Source organism: Diabrotica undecimpunctata, chromosome 7 (genome assembly GCF_040954645.1).
Source record: "Diabrotica undecimpunctata isolate CICGRU chromosome 7, icDiaUnde3, whole genome shotgun sequence".
NCBI lineage: Eukaryota > Metazoa > Arthropoda > Insecta > Coleoptera > Chrysomelidae > Diabrotica > Diabrotica undecimpunctata.
The window spans coordinates 148,849,315-148,870,284 of NC_092809.1; the positions used below are offsets into that span (position 1 = coordinate 148,849,315).

A 20,970-nucleotide genomic window follows, 5' to 3' on the forward strand; every position below is an offset into this window, starting at 1 on the left:
AAAATCCTAGGACACCCACTTTCTAAATTAAATCTATTCACTCTCAAATTTCACTGAGTTTTCTGTGAAAATCTACTCCACAGTGGAAAGACATTTATGTAAATTAAAATCAGCACTACACCGCGGATAATTAGTTGCCTAATCAGATGAGTTGGCCATTCGGGAAAATCGGATAATCTAAAAGCAATTCCATGTTCGTGTGAGTCCAGCCGGCAAGTAATAGGAACTTCTGCCCATTCCAGTTTTAACAAATTGAGAGCAATGCGCCAGATACGTACAATGAGATCTGTTAAATGAAGTACGAATTTTTTGTAGCAAAAACTAACCAGTAATAATTGTAAAGTTAAATAACGAATGTAAAAATTTTAGAAGAACAAAGGTTTTAAATTTAAGTACGTTAAATGGATGATGCTATGCAAAAAATAGTAAAACCAGATTACATTTAAAATTTAGTTATCCTCATCTTGTGGTATATATTGTTATTTAAGTTGTGCAAAAGTAATTTAAGTCATATCAGTATTTAAAAGAAAGATACAGTAAAAATTTTAACCCACAATCTCTGAACTTTCAACTTGCAATTGCGAAGAAAATGTTTAACCGATAATTAAATGTATTAACCACTTAAATATAGGTTTGGAAAATAACGAACATGTAGACCAATTAGCAAGAGAAAGTATTATGTCTGGTAGAGAAACTTCGTGTAAAATCACGGCTTGCGACTTTCTGGCTTCCTTAAAATTAAGATTATACCAAAGGTGGGATAATATATGGAAGGAATATTCCATTGTTGGCCCAAATAGATACACTTCTCTTCAAACAGATATTCCTAAAACTCCTTGGTATAAGTTTTTTAATGTACCTAGAAAATATGTTACCACGATCATAAGACTGAGATTTGGGCACGCTTGTTACCCCAAACATTTATTTAAACTTAAGGTTTTAGATAACGATCAATGTGAATTTTGTACAGAAGAAGGAAACCTAGATCATATATTTTTCAGTTGCCCCAGAAATATTATAACTTCATCCAGATTAATAAATAATTTACATAAACACAATATATTAGCCCCTTGGAACCTTCAGTACCTATTATCATTAGACTCGAGAACAGTGTATGATTTATTAGTTATGTTTTTAAAAGATAGTAAAATAACCATGTAAATAATTACACATTAGTTAATAACGTAACCTTTGTCTCTAACCCAATTGTTTAAATTCCTTTCTTACCGTGGCCTAGTGTTGTATGTAAAAAAAATGCCTTGATGGGCCCCTAGGCGAGAAGAGAGTGACCCTGTTTACCTGTTTACTGTTTCGTAAATACTCAGACAATCTTTTTTTTACCATGTTGAGTCTGGCTGAATGACTAAAAGTCTATGCCAAAAAAAAAAAAAAAACCACTTAAAGCACAATTAGATATTTCGAGTTTGTTTTGCAATAAACACTCAACATCCTGTATCAACCCAAATTCATTGGCAAGTAGCTGGTAAACAGCAGATTGGAGAATCGCCATTAGCTTCTATTATTTGGGTAATCATCATCATCATTGGTGCTACAGCCCTATAAAAGAGCCTCGACCTTCCCAAGTCTATTACGCCAGTCAGTTCTATCCATTGCCAACTGTTGCTAGTTTGCTGCGCCTATTTGTCTACCATCCTCATCTACACCATCCCTTCATCTGAGTTTTGGCCTACCTCTACTTCTACTTCCCACAGATTGTAATATAAGGATTCTTCTAGGAGAGTTGTTTTGTTGTGATCTTGCCAGATGTCCTGCCCATCTTAGTCTTCCTATTTTTATAAAGGATACTATGTCTTTACCACCAAATATATGTTTATATTTGTGATATATCTCGTAGTTGTACCTTCTTCTTCAAACACCATTTTCACAGATGCCACCGAATATTCTTCTCAGGATCCTTCGTTCAAATATAAGCAGTAGATTTTCTACTGCCTTGGAAATGGTCCATGTCTCCGACACATATGTCAACACTGGTTGTATACGGGTCTTGTATATGGTTATTTTAGTTTTTTGGCTTGTTTCTGCTTCTCATATGTCTACTCAGTTCAAAATAGCATTTTTTTGCTAGGATTATTCTTCGCTTGATTTCTTCCGTCATGACGTTCTCCTTGGTGATCAGGGAGCCTAAGTATGTGAATTTGTCCACCACTTCAAAGGTAGAATTATCAACCGTGAATTGGTGGCCGATGTTTCTGGCTCTATTGTTGGGTGTTGATGCCATTATCTTAGTTTTATTTTCATTTACATCATATTTTTTGAGGCGTTTGACAAGGTGGTATACATTTCTTCTAGCTTGCGTGTTGTGTGGGCAACTAGGTCAACATCCTCTGCATATGAAAAAATTTGGGATGATTTATTAAACATTTTTCCTCTGTTGTCTATTTGGGCATCCCTGACCGCCTTTTTCAGAGCTATGTTGAAAAGGAGACACGCCAGCGCATATCCCTGTCGCAGCCCAACATGCGTTTCAAATGCCTGTGATTGTTCGCCCTGTATTTTGACTTTGCAAACAACTTTACGCATTGTAGCCTTAACCAATCTTATCAGTTCATCGGGGATGTGGAATTTATCCATGGCTTCATACAATTTATTTCTTAGGACACTATCATAGGCCGATTTAAAATCTACGAAAAGATGGTATGTGTCGATATTGAATTTATTGTTTTTTTTCCAGTATTTGCCTTAGCACAAAGAACTGGTCTGTTGTTGATCGACCAGGCCTAAAACCACTTTGATATTCGTCAAGAAGCTTCTCTGAATATGCACTCAGGCGACCATATAAAATATCCGAAAATATTTTGTATGCTGTATTAAGGGGGGTTATTCCCCTATAGTTTCTACATTCTAATTCATCACCCTTTTTGTGTAGGGGGCAAACGATCCCAATACACCACTCTTCTAGGATTTGTTCCTCATTCCAGGCTCTCAGTATGATTTTATATATATGATTAGTCAGAGTAGCACCTCCACATTTAATAAGTTCCGCGGGTATACCATCACTTCCAGGAGATTTATTACTTTTTAGGTGTTTTATTGCATCCCGTACTTCCTGAATTGATGGAGGCTCCAATGGTGTATTGTTGTTTGCTCCTGGTGGTGGTTGATTATTAATATCTTTTCCGCTGCTAAAACTTTTCGTTCATTTTCGTGCAGGGTCACATCTTTGAGTTTGCTATCTAAGACATCACATATTTGGCACGTATCTGATCGAGATGAGCCAAACCTGTAGTTGAAGTTTTCTTTGAAGTATCGATAGTAAAAGTCATAGGGAACTTTGGGTTTATGTTTAGGATTGCTAACACTTTCTGGTTCGTAAACTTTTAAATCGAGTTGATGCCTCTTCTTTACATTTAGATCTGGAGATTTGTCTCAGTTACAGAGAACATCAGAAAAGAAAAGAAGTATGTAATCTTGAAAAACAAAATGATAAGAAAAGATTTAATGAAAACAATGGGATTTTGTTTCAATTACTGTCGATCTACAGGCCGTACTACAGATTCCAAGAGGATTGACTGGACAACTATATTATTCTCGAAAATTATGCGTCTACAATTTGTGTGTATATGAAGCCGCATTACCAAATGCAGCTTACTGTTTTGTCTGGTCAGAAATTAACGGTAGACGAGAAAGTTCTGAGATAGGAAGCATTATACTCCACTACTTATCAAAAGTGTTCCAGAATATATAAGTGAAATAAGGTTACTTTCTGATACCTGCGGAGGACAGAATCGTAATCAGCATATTGCAGCCTTACTATTATGGGATACTTACTTACACAAATTTTTGGAGTCTGGACATTCCTATATGGAGTTGACTCTATGATTAGTAGTATCGAAACCGCTAAAAAACACAGATCTATCTATGGGATGCCAGATTACTTGTTTGTTTTTAAAAATGCAAGAGGAACTAAAAATATCAAGGTTGATGATAAAAAAGTATGTATAGAACCATACAAATGTAAAGAATTTAAATACTACGACTTTTATGACTTAAAAAATTTGTCTCACACTTTGTCTCAATTATTTTCTTGGTGATACTACACGGCAGTCAACAAGAAAAAAGCACGCCAAGTTATCAACTAATACAAGCAATCTTGAAGAACTTAAGCGACTTTATGATGCACATCTGCCAATAAACATATCAAAAAAGAAAGATTTGGTACAGCTATGTGATAAGGGAGTAATACCGGAGAAATATCACGGGTGGTATCGTAATTTGAAAACGGGAAATGATGTGACAGACATCAGACATCTTGCCAGAGCCTGCTTTCAGTGACATATCGGACGAGGAAGCCTCATAATAATATTCTTATTATTATAATATACAATATTGTCATTATTATATTCGAAATAAATTTGTTTTTTCTATAAAACTGCCTATCATTCATATAAATAATAACTATAACTACAAACAGCTATTAATAACATTTTCAGGGAAAACCAGATAAATGTTATAAATATTGACTAATACCTTAAAACATTGCTATTACCTAGTAAAAGCCTCATATCTCGATCACAAAACTGGAAAATAATATACTTGGTTTATTATATTTGTGTTAAATATGTTAGTTGAAGAGTAACTGATTTATTTAGATTTACAGGTAAAACCAGGTAAGTGATAGCATTTCCAACTTAAATTTAGGACTAGTCAGATAGGTGTCTCAACTTTTTTAAACTAATGATAGAAAATCATTTCAGATATATGCATCTTTCACTAGAACACCTAATATCAAAAACAAGCTGACTGCTTAATTCACAATAAAAAACTAAACTTTAAAAACGTTTTTTCTCGATTTCGGTATTCCGACATTTACCTGGTTTTCGCAGTATACCGACGAAATAATACCTTTAAAACAATTAAATAACTATACCAACACTGTATTACATAAATGTGAAAATCACTTAGTGATTACACACCTAAAAAGTTGGTTTAAATTTAATGTATTTTCCTTTCGCCTTAAAGATCCATTATCACTTATTGCGGGTAGTTTAGGCCATAAACGCGTCTTAGCTGGCGCCGAGACCCTCCGGCCTGATTAAAATTCATTCATTTCCAGAGCTTAATACGAAAGCAACTACGTCCGTGAGGATGTCATAAAATATCTATGCAAGTTTATGTCGTATCTTAATTTTATAGTGAGATGTGTCAAATATAACTACAATGAAAAATACAAAACAAATTGTTTTAAAAAACAATTCTTTTAACAAAATTTGTTATTTTTTCCCTATATCTCTTCCAGTTTAGTTTGTGGTTTTGTTTGTGTCTTTGATGTATATATCCGGAGTTTTTATCCACATTGTAGCAAATGAATTGGACGTTTACCATTTAGAAAAAAATATTTTTGTTCCGACAAAAGAAGAAAATTGACTTATTATTTAATAAACAAATTAGTGCATTATTGCAGGATCTGTTTAATTTATTAAAAATTGACGAAAACTTTCTTCTTCTGACTGTTCAAAGAATACACATATAAAAGAAGAGATCTCATTTTACATGAAATACATTTTAATAATTTAACTGGTCGTTAGTAACAGTAAGGATGATCTCATTTTCGTCTCCATACTCCAACATTTGGACGGAGTTACAATAACATGCATGACCATCCAAAACCATTAGGACTTTTCGTGAGGGCTTTCTAGGAACAAAGTAATGTGTTAACCAATCAATAAATATATCTGTGTTTATGTAAGCGGACTTTTCATTTATGTAAACCTTTGATGCTGGGAGCATGCCGTCTTCGAATTCTTGCTTTTTTAGTTCTGCCTTTGAATATGCAGGTCGGAGGAAGAAAGTTACCCTCAGCATTGCAACAGGTGACACATGTAATTGTTCCCCCTTCTCCGAAGAAGTTACAGATGCTAAATTTTTAGATCCTTTTTGGGCTACAACAAATGCGTGTTTATTATTCAGTTGGAGTCCTGTTTCGTCCATGTTAAATAAACTCCCGGGCTTCTCTATCAACTCATTTTCTAGAATAACTTGCTCTAACAGATCAAAGTAATCGCTTACATCCTTTTTGTTCATGCCTCGACTTCTTGCTAAGGATACGCCATCCAATTTTCTTATACTCAAGTCAGGGTTTCTTCTTAAGAATGACTGTAACCAGTCAAAACCTGCAAGTTTTTTTCCTTAATGAAAGTAGTTTTAATATGTAATTCTTCCGCTAATCTAAATGCAATTTCTCTAACTCCAGCTCTTGTAGGTGCAAAACCAGCTTTCTGTAACTTTTGGATATATTTCTTTATTTTATTTTCATTTTCGCCGAGAACACTCTATGCTCCTAATGCACTTTGTTTTTAATTGTTACTTTTCATTCTTTTTCTTAATGTAGGTGCTGGCACTTTAAAATTCCTGGCGGCAGTATTGACCCCCATTGTCCACTTCTTACGGCATGTATGGCTAATTCAAGTTGATTTTCAGTCCATAAACCACGTTGGCAATTTTCTTTTCTGTTATACTTCGTTGGCATGGCTGAAAATTAATTTATCTATTGAAAATATCCTTATATAAATAACTAAAGAGATAGGCCATATCTCCCTAACATTTGCGAGCCAACTAACCTGAATTGTCAGGGTGAGATGGCCCACTTAATTTCCGTGTGTTGGTAATGTTTGAAAGGACTGGCAACTATGCCTACATAACCTCAACGATACAAACAATATGCCATCAAAACGTGACTTCGATAAAATGCAGAAAAAAATAAGTGCACAATAGTTTTGACGATTATCGAAAAAAGTATTAAGAAGATGTAAATAAGAATTTCTAAATATCTTACCTTTCAACCTTGGGAAAAACACGGAAATAACTGAGTATTGCTAATACCATACGCACGCATCAAATAAAGCAATGCAACTGACTCCAAATAGGATAAAACTGTGATATATTCGACCGAGTCATCTCACCCGACGAGCCATCTCCCCCGGACTTACCCTATGGTTAAATGCTGATTTAAGAAAAATTATATTTGATAAATATTGGCAACTAGGCACCCATGAACTCTGAATGAGCTATATAAGTAGATGTGTCACTTTCCAAGAAATTTAATATCGTTGTATAAAAACATCCAATAGCGACAAAGATATAGTTGTAACTTACATGCAAAGCTCGTAACAGGAAAGCTATTCCAAATATATATATTTAACTATTCCAAACATATATATTATATTTTAGGGATTCTACAGTATTCACTGCCTTCCCTTTGCTCAACCGTTTCCATCTCTCTCTGTTGTGCCATTCTCCATCGTTTAGGCCTCTCTTACTCATGGCGTCGTCTACTTCGTTCCTCCAGGATTTTCGGGATCGTCCTCTTTTCCTCCTTCCTATGGGCCTTTATTCAGTTATTCTCTTTAGCCATCTGCTGTCGCTAGTTCTTCTTACATGTCCATACCACTTTAGTCTTTTTTGTTCTATATATGTTAGTCTGTCTGTTTTTATTGATGTTCTTTGCTTTATTTCGTCATTACTTCTCCTATCCATTCTTGTTACTCTGCAGCATCTTCGCAGGCATTCTATCTCTGTTGCTACTATCTTACTGCTGTTTTTCTGATTTATGATCCAATTTTCAGCCCCATATGTTATAATACTTTGCACTAATGTTTTATAAATCTGCGTTTTTGTCTTCATATTTAGGTGTCTATCCCACCATACTGAGTTAAGTTGTCGGATTGCTGTTCTTGTTTGTCCTAATCTTTGTGTAATTTCTTCCTCTGTTGTTGCCTTTTTCGTGACTATAAACCCCAGGTATCTGAATTTATCCTTTCCTTTGATTGTTACGTTGTCATTAATCTGTAGATCTTCTATATCTTCTTCACTTGTAGATAGGTACTCTGTTTTCGCGAGGTTAATATCTAGGCCAGTCTTGGTATATTCTTCTTGTAGTTTCTTCATCATGTAGCTGAGGTTGTCTTGGTCTTGTGCAATCACTACTTGATCGTCTGCAAAGCTTAACGTATATATATAGGTATTCGTTCCGTACCGATACTCCCATGACTTCGCATTTTCTTTTCCATGTAGTCAAGGCTTTCTCTAAGTATATTTTAAATAGGCTTGGAGATGTGGAACAACCCTGCAGAAGCCCTTTTGTTGTGGTGAAGTCTCCCATGATTTTTGTTCTCATTTTAATGGACACTTTATTTTCTTTATACAAAGCTTTTGTAGCTTCTATGAGTTCCGTCTGTATTTCTAATTTGTACATTGCCTCCCATAGTTCTGACCTTGGTACAGAGTCATACGCCCTTCTCAGGTCCACAAATGTCAAGTGTATATCTCTATTTTTTGCTTTTTTCTTTTCCAACAGTTGTTCCAGTGTGTATATGTGGTCTATGCATGATCTTCCTGCCGTGAAGCCTCCTGATCCTCCCCGAGTTTGCCTTTTATCGCTTGCGTTATCTTTTCTCGCAGTATCTTCCCATATAATCTTCCTACTGATGAGATTACGCTTATTCTTCTGTAGGTTTTGCATTGTTTTCTGTCTCCTTTCTTAAATATAGATGTCATATATGCCTCCGTCCATTCCTTTGGGAGCTGTTCTCCATTTATGGCTTTCTGAAATATCCATTGTATCATCCGGTGTAATTTTTTTGATCCGTATTTTATAAGCTCAGGTGAAATGCCTCCAGATCCCGGTGCTTTCTTATTTTTGATTACTTTTATGGCCGTTCTCATTTCCCTATCCGTTTTTTCTATTTCTTGTTGTGGAAATCTACTTCGTCTTCGCCTGTTTTCTTTTCCAATAAATTGTGGTCTTTGTTCTGTTAATAGTTCCTTGTAATAGTCCATCCATTCTTTGTCCTATATATATCCCAAATTGAGTTTTGTTTCAATCCTCTCAGTACTTTCCATGACTCCGAAGTTCTTGTACCTCCTATATATGTTTCAATATTTAAGCAGATTCTTTCCCATTCTTCATTCTTTTGCTGTCTTATTTGTTTTTTCACTTCTCTATCTTTTTCTCTATATTCTTTATAAACTTCATTGTTGTTTGTAGTCAGCAATTTTTGGTATAGTTGCTTTTATTCTTTAATTATTCTTTTTGTTGGTTCATTTATTTCATAATAGTGCTGTTTATTTATTATATGTTCTTTTTCTCCAAGGGCTTCGAATGCTGCTTGTTTTATACTCGCCTTTATATGCTCGTATATTTCTTCGATGTTGCCGTATCTAAATTCTAATAATTTTTGGTCTAGACGTTGTTGGTATAGTTCTCTTATTGATTGTTCTTGGAGTAGTTCTATATTGAATTGTTTTTCTCTTATAGTGTTCAACGGTTCTTCTGTGGAGGGGGTCTTGTTATGTTTCCAATTAATGCCCATTTTTGCTGTCAGTAGTCTAAGGTCCGTTCCACATTCTGCTCCTCTTCTGACTCGCACATCTTTGATCTTTATTGTGGTATCTTGTTTGATTATTATGTAGTCTATTATCGATTTCAGCTTTGGTGTTTCTTGCGTCCATGTATATTTATTAATATTTTTATGTCTGAAGAATCCGTTGGTGATTTTTAGGTTGTTTAGTTCGCATAATTCAATCAGACGTTCTCCGTTATCGTTTTGTTCATCCTCTCCAAATCTTCCAACTACTTTATCGTTTTCTTTCGTTCCGGTTCTGCCGTTAAGGTCTCCTGTTATAATTATCTCCACGTTCTTTTTAATTAGCTCTATTTGATGTTGGAGTTGTTCCGTGAAATGTTCTTTGTCTACTCTCGGGGAATCGTCTGTGGGTGCATATACTCCGAGTATCACTGTCTCTTTACCGTATATGTCTATATGCATTTTAATTATTCTCTCGTTGATTGGTTCCCATGTTCTGACCCTGTTCTTCCACTTATTTTTGATTAGTATTCCCACTCCTGCCTTTGCTCTACATTCTTTATTAACTCCGCTCCAGCAGTGGATATGGTCTTCTATTGTTTCCGTTCCATTTCCTTTCTTTTTGGTTTGTGCTGTTACTAGTATGTCGATGTTTCTTTCTTTAAACTCTTTGATCACTTCCGTCACCTTTTTGTTCCATCCTTGTATATTCCATGTTGCATATATGAATGTTCACTCTTTTCTTCGTTTTTTTGATTTTTGGTTGAGCTTCCGAAGTCTTCCGAACTCCCCCCGTATCCGATGGGGCTCACTCTATCAGAGTTCCGATATTCCACAAATAGCTGCAAGTAAAGTTAGGATAGCTATGCTGATCGCCAACATCCGGGACGGATAGGTACCGTAAGAAGAAGAAGATGTGCTTTTGAGGCAATTATCAACAACCGTATTGCTTTGAACTGATGACCATATGTATAAGCAAGTTTGAAAATGAAATGATAAAAGATCATATTGTAATATAGTAATAAAATAATAAAAGCAAAATATGTAAATAAATACTGAATACTTTTTCAAACAGTCTGTAACAATTAATTTTAATTTTTACCGTATTCCAAGTATAACCTCTTTAAATTATTACAGCCTATGCGATGGTTCTTAAAGGTAATGCTCAAAATACTTTCAACAAAGTTTTAATTCCCCTTACGACCCCGGTTGCAAACTCCGTGAAAAGTTGGACCGTGGAGATGTAATTAAATGTTGGTTGAGTAGATTTAATGGAGTTTTCAGCTTGATTTACTTTTTCTGTCAGTCGATTAGTGATTCATTAGAAGATTTTAGGATTTTTCTTAATACTTCTGCGAATTTTACAGTTAAATACTAAAGCCAAAAAGATTACGATGTTAAATATTTAGTTTATGAAATATTTATTTAATTATCCGAAAAATATTAAATTATTAATATTAGTATATAAAATATTAAATTTACAAAAAACTTATTTATGTTTTCTTCTTTATGTTTTCTTATTCAATTTCTTAAACTATTTTCTGGTAGCGTTTTAGTATAATTTACTTTTTCCCCCTTTATCTGGCAAATTGTTTTAAAATATACAGGATGAGTCATAACTATTGGGACATAGACTAAGGACAGGTTATTTGGACCAAAATATGGCTATTGGGCCAAATATGCCTTAATAAAATGTTGCTGAGAAAAAAGATACAGGGTGTTAAAGTTAATTTTTGTTTTTCGTTTTTTGCTAATAGTTTCCCTGTATATTTATAAATTGCTATCAAAATTGGCACAGAGGCATAATCTTAGACCAGAAATAGTATTTTATTTACAATTTTACGTTTTGTCATAGAGGGCGCCACGTGGATCATTCCTAATGATCAAATTGAGTCTAAACTTTTTCTGATGAAACTTTATAGTAATTTTTATTAGAAAACATGACGTAAACATCATTTTTACGTAAAATTGGTACTCTTGTTTACACATGATAATTTCAACCGTTTTTGATAAAAACGCAGTCGAACTGCTTAGAGTCTTAAAAAAGGATTTCAAATATTATTTCATTTATGAAAAGTATGCTTTGGACTGTCAGATAATTGTTTTTGGTAAATGTCATTTGTTCAGAGTAAATTATTTTTAATGTGACAGTGTAGTGTAATGTTGCATTTTTTAAAAGTAATCATTACTTTTTTTGATTGAAATGTCTCGTCACAATCATTTTACTAGTGAAGAAATGGGAGATATGATTTGCGTATACGCACAAGAAAATTTTTGCGGTTGCTCGGCAGCCAGAAGGTATGGAATGTTATACGCAAACAGAAGGCAACCAAATCACAAAACTTTTGCAAGATTATATCGTAGTTTAGGTGAAACTGGGTAATTTCACACTAAAAATCGGGGTGGTCGACCGAAACAAATCACACCTAATCAAGAAGATGAACTTTTGGTTCGAGTAGATGAAAATCCTGAAATAAGTTCACGACATCTATCAGCAGCAACAGGAGTAAGTCAGTCGTCTATTGTTAGAATTCTAAAAAAAGAGAACCTCCATCCTTATCACTTCACTCCTGTTCAAAATTTACTTCCAACAAATCTTCCACGACGGTTACAGTTTTGCCAACGTATTCTGAATAAACATCGCAATGACAGACACTTTATTAAGAATATTATGTTTACCGACGAAGCAACTTTTACCAGACGAGGGGTTTTTAATTGGCGAAATGGTCATTATTGGGAAGAAGAAAACCCGCATGCTATTAAAGCTAGACATTTTCAGCATGAGTTTAAATTGAATATTTGTTGTGGCATTATAGGCGACCAACTACTAGGGCCTTATGTTCTTCCTTCGAATTTAAATAGAGATTCTTATTTATTCTTTTTGGAAAATACTCTTAGTGATATTTTAGATGATCTGTCACTGGATGTAAAAAGAAAAATGTGGTTTATGCAGGATGGAGCGCCACCTCATTTTTCATTAGCTGTTAAAAATTATCTTAATGACGTATTTCCTCAACGATGGATTGGCAGAGGCAGTGATTTTCAATGGTCACCAAGAAGTCCTGAGTACAACCCGCTAAATTTTTATTTTTGGAGACATATGAAGTCCTTAGTTTATGCCAACGAAATTAATACACGAGAACTTTGGAGAAACATTCAAAATGCAGCTAATCTTATAAGGGGACAGAATAATATTTTTTTTTAACGTCCGAAAATCCTTTATAAAAAGAATTAGAAAATGCATAGAAATCGAAGGAGACCATGTAGAACATTTAGTTTGAGTTTTTGTGAGTTCTTTTAAGTTAAAGTGTGTTTAGTTTTGATTTATCGTCAAAACGGAAACCTTACGTTAGTTGCAACTTTGTTTATTAGTTTGGTATTTGATAGTGGAATTGTAAATAAAATACTATTTCTTGTCTAAGATTATGCCTCTGTGCCAATTTTGATAGCAATTTATAAATATACAGGGAAACTATTAGCAAAAAACGAAAAACAAAAATTAACTTTAACACCCTTTATCTTTTTTCTCAGCAACATTTTATAAAGGCATATTTAGCCCAATAGCCATATTTTGGTCCAAATAACCTGTACTTAGTCTATGTCCCAATAGTTATGACTCACCTTGTATATAAAAAAAATTTGAAATTTGATTTATGGTGTCAGTTTAGCACCACAAACTATAAGCAATAAAAATAAAACTTATAAAACTAAATAAAGTGACTTTTGAATTTGTAGCTAACAAGTTACATTGCCATTTTAAGATACCGTCTTTTATAGCTAATCAGATTATCAAATACTTTATGTTTATTTAGAATAAAAAATTAACAATCAAACAGTTTAAATGAAAGTATGTAAGAAGGATATATGAAATGCTGCCAGAAATATTAGAAATGAACCCTGAGTAACCAAAAGGTTTATGCTTCATTGTAAAAAATATATAAACAATTTTTATTTTTGGTCAAACATAGTCGTATGTCGCATTTACTGCATGCTATAACAGTAAATCCATGTATAATATCTACACCTATTCTTGGTGATATGTTTTTGTAGTTACTCCCTTCTCCTGTGCGCGACAGCGACAAAGAACTTGCTAGCTGTAGTCTAAATGCTCTTATCAACCCCTCCCATGTGCTTGTTATATTGGGTAATTAATTAGAGAGGGACAGGTACATTTACTTTTCATTTTTTAGTTTTACAGTATTTTTGTATATATGTTAGGGATTGAATCCTACAAAAAGTACTTGCTGAAAGTACACATTTATTGTTAGTCCATTTAGTAACAATAATTTCCTTTTCAGTGTCAGATTTATACATATATAATCCTTTGTTACGTTTTGACATTACCTTGTCGCTTTTTATTATACATCAATTGATTCCCTTTTGCCCAATTGTTCCCAATCTTAGTATCCTATATTTTTCCTTCAGATAAATAAAAAGCTCCAGACCGGAAAACCAGTTGTCGCAACAAATTACTGAATTTAGGGGATCAGAAATAGTCTTTCTCAAACTTATAACAACGCTAGCACCTACACCAAAAAAAGTTTCTTCTTTAGTAAGCGCTTCAGAAAATCTGAAAGCTCCTTGGTATGCAATAAAATCAGGAATGTAGCCAGACACTCCAGCTCGAACAAACATTTTGTATCCCCATTTATGAGGCTTATTTTGAATATATTGTCTGAGATTCCCTGAACGAGTAACTTTATATGCAATCATGCTTTCGTCAATATTACAATATAAAAAAAATCAGCTTCCTTAACATCTCAGCAGTATGAATTCCTGATTGATTTGAAATCGGATTCTGCGATAAAAAAACATTTTAAAAGTAAATCACTAGCAAATTTTTGGTGTCAACTAAACGACGAATTTAAAATTTTGTCAGATAAAGCCAAAATATTTCTTCTCCATTTTGCATCAACATACTTATCTGAAGCAGCATTCTCTGCCTATGTGGCTGCTAAAACAAAATATAGATCTCGATGAAATGCGGAACCTCACATTCGATTGCAGTTATTCCAAATTTAACCAGATATTACTAACCTGTGCAAATCAAGGCAGCCTCATTCTTCACATTAAAATGATGACATTACGTTTTTTAAGATTTTAGAAATAGGATCTGTGTGTTCATTTTAGTTTTGTTTTTCGTTATATGTAATTAAGTTTCTTATGTTTGCGATTGAAAAAAACAATTAAATATAGTGAATAGAAAATGTAATGGTTAATATCCCCCCCTCCCCAACTTTCCAGTGCAATATGGTAAGTGCTCCTTGCAGAATTTCTGTCCTGAATAGTACTCCTCGACCAAAAAACGTTGGGAAACGCTGCTATAGATCAAGTAAACTATCATACCAAAACAATAGACTTTTTAAATAATCAAAACATTGAAACAATAAACAAAGATTCAATGAAAAAGTACCAAAAACAAATTAAACTAGTGTTAGAAAATTAAAAATCAATATTAAATTCAATAGAACAGAAATACCTCAACATCATTAACCCACAGTCTCCTAAATTATATTCTTTTATTAAACTGCATAAACCTGATCACCCAATAAGACCTGTAGTTTCTTTTTATACAGCTCCGTCATATAAACTATCAAAAAAAAACTGTTAGATATTATTTTAGAGTACACTAAATTTTTACCTCAATTTACCGTAAAAAATACAATAAAACTAGTTTATAAAATAAAACATGTTCAATTACCTAACAACTCAAAATCAATTTCATTTGACATCAAAAATCTTTTTCCTAGTATTACTCCTACAGAAACTTTTGTTCTAGTAAAAGACCATGTAGACTATAATGTAACAAATCCAATCATTACGTCTGAAATTTTACATATTCTGGAAATTTGCATACGCCAGGACTACTTTGAATTTAGTAATAAAATATATACAAATAACAGTGCAGGACTTATAATAGGTAATCCTATAAGCCCATTGCTATCAGATATTTTTATGGACTATCTAGTAACTTCTTCTTCTTTCTTTGCCCTATCCGTTTCGGACGTTGGCTATTAACAAGGCTATTTTGACTTTGTTTACGGCACCTCTGAACAGTTCGGTCGATGTTAGTCCGAACCATTGTCGCAGGTTATGCTTCCATGAGTGTCGTCTTCTTCCCGGCCCTCTCCTACTGTCGATTCTTCCTTGGACTGTTAACTGTAGCAGCCGGTACTTAGTATGCTTCATGACATGTCCGAAGTACTCAAGCTTCCGTTTCTTTACGGTGAAGATTATTTATTTGCTTTTGCCTATTCTCTGCATTACTTCCACGTTAGTGATGTGGTCTGTCCAGGATATCCGAAGAATACGGCGATACATCCACAGCTCAAAGGATTCTAGTTTCTTTAGGGTGGCTTCCGTTGTGGTCCATACCACTGCTTCATAGAACAAGACCGGGAAGACATAACACTTGACCAGTCTTAATTTTAGTTCCATTGAGATTTTGCTTGTGAACCACTTTTTCATATTGTTGAACGCGTTTCGCGCTTTTTCAATTCGTGATCTTATTTCTGTTGACTGGTCCCATTTTGTGTTGACTGTGGTTCCAAGGTATGTGTATGTCTCCACTTGTTCTATTTTTCGGTTGTTTAATGTCAGTTTTCTGTAACAAATCTAGTAACAAATCTAGTAACAAATATTTCAAAATATCCCATATTCAAATAGTTTTTGTATTATTGGAGATACGTAAACGATGTACTAGTTTGTTTTACAGGAATTAACAGACAACTTGACCGATTCTTATCGTATATTATTTCACCCCATAATCATATTGAATCCGCAATAGAAACAAAACAGAATCAATTCATAAATTTTCTAGACTTAAAAATTATCAGACTTAAAAACAACCATGAGTTCTCCTATATATTTATATTTTTATATTAAACCTACCCATACTGACACAACTATACACAATTAATTATCTCATTCTACATAACATAAATTGGCTGCCTATTATAGCATGTTACATAGATTAATACAAATTCCCATGTCAAAAAATAACTTCGAGGTAGAACTGAATATTATTAAGCAAATAGCAGTGGGTACAACGAATACACAATAAATAAAATTTTAAATCAAAAACTACATAAGAAAACCTTGAAATTAGTATTTCCACCACCAGAGAAACAACATCAGATATGCAGATGACACCATAGTATTTGCGGACAACTTAGAAGACCTACAAATTCTACTGAACAAAATCACGTATTACAGTCGACAATATGGACTCAATATAAACGTTAAGAAGACAAAGCTTATGATAATTAGCAAGAAAAGAATAACAGAAGGTCAACTCTACGTCAACCAATCCCCTGTAGAAAGAGTGACGCACCACAAATACCTCGGTACCATAATAAATGAAGAATGGACCAACAACCAGGAGATTAGAGCACGCATCGGAAATGCTAGATTCACCTTCAATCGGATGGAGGCATTCTTCAAGAGTCACAACCTCTCTCTTTATACAAAAGTAAGAATGCTGCGATGCTACGTCTTCTCTGTCCTTTTTTATGGTGTTGAATCGTGGACCTTGAACGAAGATATGTGCAGAAAACTAAAAGCATTTTAGATGTGGCCATATCGGAGAATGCTTAAGATCCCGTAGATTGACCGAGTCACAAATGAGAAGGTCCTCAGAAGAATGAATAAGAATCGAAAGGTACTGACCACCATCAAATCTCGAAAGTTACAGTTCTTCGGACATATTATGCGAAATGAATCCAGATATGCTCTCCTTCAAGTCATCCTCCAAGGAAAAATATTTGGAAAACGAGGTCCAGGAAGAAGAAGAACATCTTGGTTAACTCAGAATCTGGTTTAATACAACATCTGTGCAGCTTTTCCGCGCTGCTGCAGATAAGATAAAGATTGCCATGATGATCACCAACATTCGTAACGGATAGGCACATCAAGAAGAAGAAGAACCACCAGAGAAAAAACTCAATATTTTCTCCTCGATTACATATACAGGCAAGCAATCAACAAAAATAGCCAAACACATAAAAAAGAAAGGAATAACACCCGCTTTTAGAATAAACAACAACTTGGGCAAATATATTAAGAACAACAAGAGCCAAAAGAAAGCAATTACAAAGTGGTGTATACAAATGTGGCGATTGTCCAAAAACATACATCGGTAAAACTGGTCGAACTTTTATGAAACGTATTCTTCTTCTTCTTCTTCAGCCTTCATTCATCCATTGTTGGACATAGGCCTCCTCCAATTGTTTCCACGCTTCCCTATCTTTTGCAATTCTCATCCATTGCTTTCGAGCTACAGCTGTTATATCGTCTATCCATATCTTTTTGGGTCTTCCCACGCTTCTTTTTGTTTCTCGAGGTCTCCAGAATGTCACTTTATGAGACCATCTGTTGGTGTCTTGTCTTGCTACATGTGCTACCCATTGCCATCTCAATGTCGCTATTTTTCCATGATGTCGGTTACTTTAGTTCTTCGACGTATTTCGGTGTTAGGAATTTTGTCTCTGAGGCTTATATTTAACATGGCCCTCTCCATGGCCCGTTGAGTTACTCTTAATTGTTCTGTCATTTTTCTTGTTATTGCCATAGTTTCCAATCCATAAGTTGCAACTGGTAGTATACAAGTGTCATAGGTTTTTCGTTTTAAGTGTATTGGGATTTTTCTGTCTTTTAAAATGAAGCTCAACTTCCCAAAAGCAGCCCATGATAATTGTGTCCTTCTTTTAATTTCTACGGTTTGATTTTCCTTTTCGTTTTTAATTGCATGTCCTAGATATATATATTGTTCTACCTTTTCTACATTGATGTTATCTATCGTGATGTTTTCTAGGCTGTTGCTTAATATCTTTGTTTTGTCGAGATTCATTTTTAATCCTATTTGATTCGATTTGTGATTTAAATCTTGTAGCATTGATTTTAGTTCATGGATATCTGTGCTTATTAGTACTATGTCGTCTGCGAAACGCAAATGGTTAAGATATACTCCATCTATTTTTAATCCCTTTTCGACCCAATTTAGTTTTTTGAAGACATTTTCTAATGCCAAAGTAAATAACTTGGGTGAGATGGTGTCACCCTGTCTCACGCCTTTGCCAAGGTCTATTTTCATAGTTTCCAGATCATCATCTATTTTTACGTGAAAAGTAGCATCATCGTATATATTCTTAAGGAGGGCAGCATATCTTGAATCTACTCTGGCGTCGTCCAATGCTGTTAAGAAAGCCCATTTCTCGATACTGTCGAATGCTTTGTGATAATCGACAAATGCCAGATGTAGTGGTATGTTGTACTCTATTGTTTTTTCAATAACTATCCGGATTGTTTGCAAGTGATCGATAGTGCTAAAACCCTTACGAAAGCCTGCTTCCTCCACCGGTTGGTATGCATCTAGCTTAGCTGTCAATCTATTTGTTATTATTCGGGTTAGTAGTTTGTAAAGGTGTGACAACAAGCTTATTGGTCGGTAGTTTTCTATATTTGCGGCGTCTCCTTTTTTATGGAGTAGAATGACTTCCGCATTTTTCCATGCTTTTGGTATTTGTCCTTCCAATAGGCATTTATTCAGTAATGCTCTCATTGCCTCTTCTAATGCAGTGCCTCCCATTTTTAGCATCTCTAAAGTATTTTTATCTTCTCCTGGTGTTTTCCCATTTTTCATTTGTTTTAGGGCGGCTCTAATTTCTGATGATATTATTTCAGGGAGATCCTCTGAGCCCACATTTAAGATATGTTTTGTTGGTATACCGGGGTTCGGAATAGTAGAAGTATACAGCTTCTCGTGAAATTTTCGGATTTCTCTAACGATCTCTTCCTTATGCGAGCACAATGTTCCACAGTCGTCTTTTATCTTTATGATTTTATTCCTGCCAGCGGATTTACATGTTTTTAGTACTTTCATGTTCTTATTGTTCTCTATGGTTTCAAGAATCTGGTTTGTTCTATAAGTTCTGAGATCTTTTCGAATATTTTTCTTAACGCTTCTGTTGAGCGCTTTATAGTCCGGGTTATCTCTGTTCGTTCTTCTTCTTTTCTCTATCTGTTCTAGAGTCTCGGGTTTTAGTTTAGCTTCTTTTTGTTTTCTTATTCTGCAACAAAGTTTCTTAGTGACTGTTTGTATGTCTTTAGTTATTTTCTCAGCTAGTTCATCTATATTCTTGTGCTCAAAGGTATTTGCTACTAGTTTCCGTGCTAATTCCTCTTGATATTTCTCTTTATTACTGGCTAGGATGTCTGCCGTCGGTAAAGGGTTTGTTGTTAATAGTTTTCGTCTTTCTCTCTTTACGTTAATATGTATATCAGCACGAACTAGTCTATGAAACGTATTGCAGAACATAAAAGAGAATAATAGAAAAACAGACTGTACGTACGCACGTCACCTTCTAGACCATAATCATTCTTTTAATGATGAATTTCAAATTCTGCACATTCAAAATAAAGGCCTTAAGCTGTCTTTATTAGAATCTACGAAAATCAATAAATTAAAAAAAACAGACAATTCTGTATGATTAACTTAAGACAAACAGTTCTCCCCTCCTCAACTTATTCAGTTAAATACTTTAAAGTGTAAACACATACCAAAAATAGATCACTTAAGAAAGGTATATCTCTTTTCGATGTACTGAGTCTATCCCCACTACAGCTATGCTCCTCTGAGACATTTCTTGATCCACAAGACCAATAATATTTCCCCTCTTCACATCCCTTAACCCTCTACCAGGCCAATTTTATTTTCAATGGAAAAATTCACAGCTTGATAGGTTTTGACATAAAAGTGCCAATCATGATATTTATTTTGAATGAAAGTTTTTTTTTAGCTACCTGAAGAAAAAAAATATAGCCCGCCTCCAGGCGGGCTTGCCGATAAAAGTATACATATTTACATCAAGATGCACCTTTTCTTACTTTATTTTATTATAAACGTAATAAGCAAATACAATAAACAGAAATAAGTAAGTATATATATATATATATATATATATATATATATATATATATATATATATATATATATACATCGGTTTAGAACGTCTTTCGACGTTGTCCGATACCTAAACACCATCTCTTCCTATCTTCGCAGTCGTTTGTTGTTAAATTTCTTTCGCTCATGGACTTGTTTACGCCGTGTTGCCATTCTAATCTGTGTCTTCCTCTTTTCCGTCGACCTATCGGTTGCCATTCTATTACTTTTTGGGGAGTCTTGATGCTGGCATCCGTTGAACATGCCCATACCACCCTAATTTTTTTCTTCTCTATATCTTGAGTTATATTTCCTTTTATTCCCATACGTTGTTTAATAATAAGATAAGTAAGTGAAAATGGAAAATTAGTTGCTTTTGTAAAAAGCAAGAAAACAATTATTTGTTAAAGAAAAACATAAATTAACTTGACATTTACAACAAAAAACTTGAGTGTATGATTTGCAGCCAGCTAGCTTGCATGTTTTCTTACCCATTCTATCAAGAAAAGTTGGTCAGTGTGATGTGTTGTCGAAGCGAATATCATCTGCTGGTAGAAATGTTTTTCTTCCACCAGTGGGTGATGGTTGCTGTACTTTTAGAGATGGTTTCCCTACAGGTTTCATTTTAGGATTTACCTGATATTTGCAGAGTACATCAGCCACTGAATTCCAAAAATTTGGAAGGTTCTGAATTACAGTCTTCTCATG

General features: G+C 34.3%; 1 protein-coding gene across 1 annotated transcript; it reads right to left on the minus strand.

Annotated features, from left to right (window-relative positions):
* Positions 1-5,523: 5,523 nt before the first annotated feature.
* Positions 5,524-20,757, minus strand: LOC140446671 (uncharacterized). The gene is made up of 2 exons (XM_072539263.1): positions 20,754-20,757; positions 5,524-6,131 (listed from the first exon to the last, which is right to left on the minus strand). Exons 1-2 carry the CDS (start codon positions 20,755-20,757, stop codon positions 5,524-5,526), a joined length of 612 nt encoding a protein of 203 aa, XP_072395364.1.
* Positions 20,758-20,970: the final 213 nt, after the last annotated feature.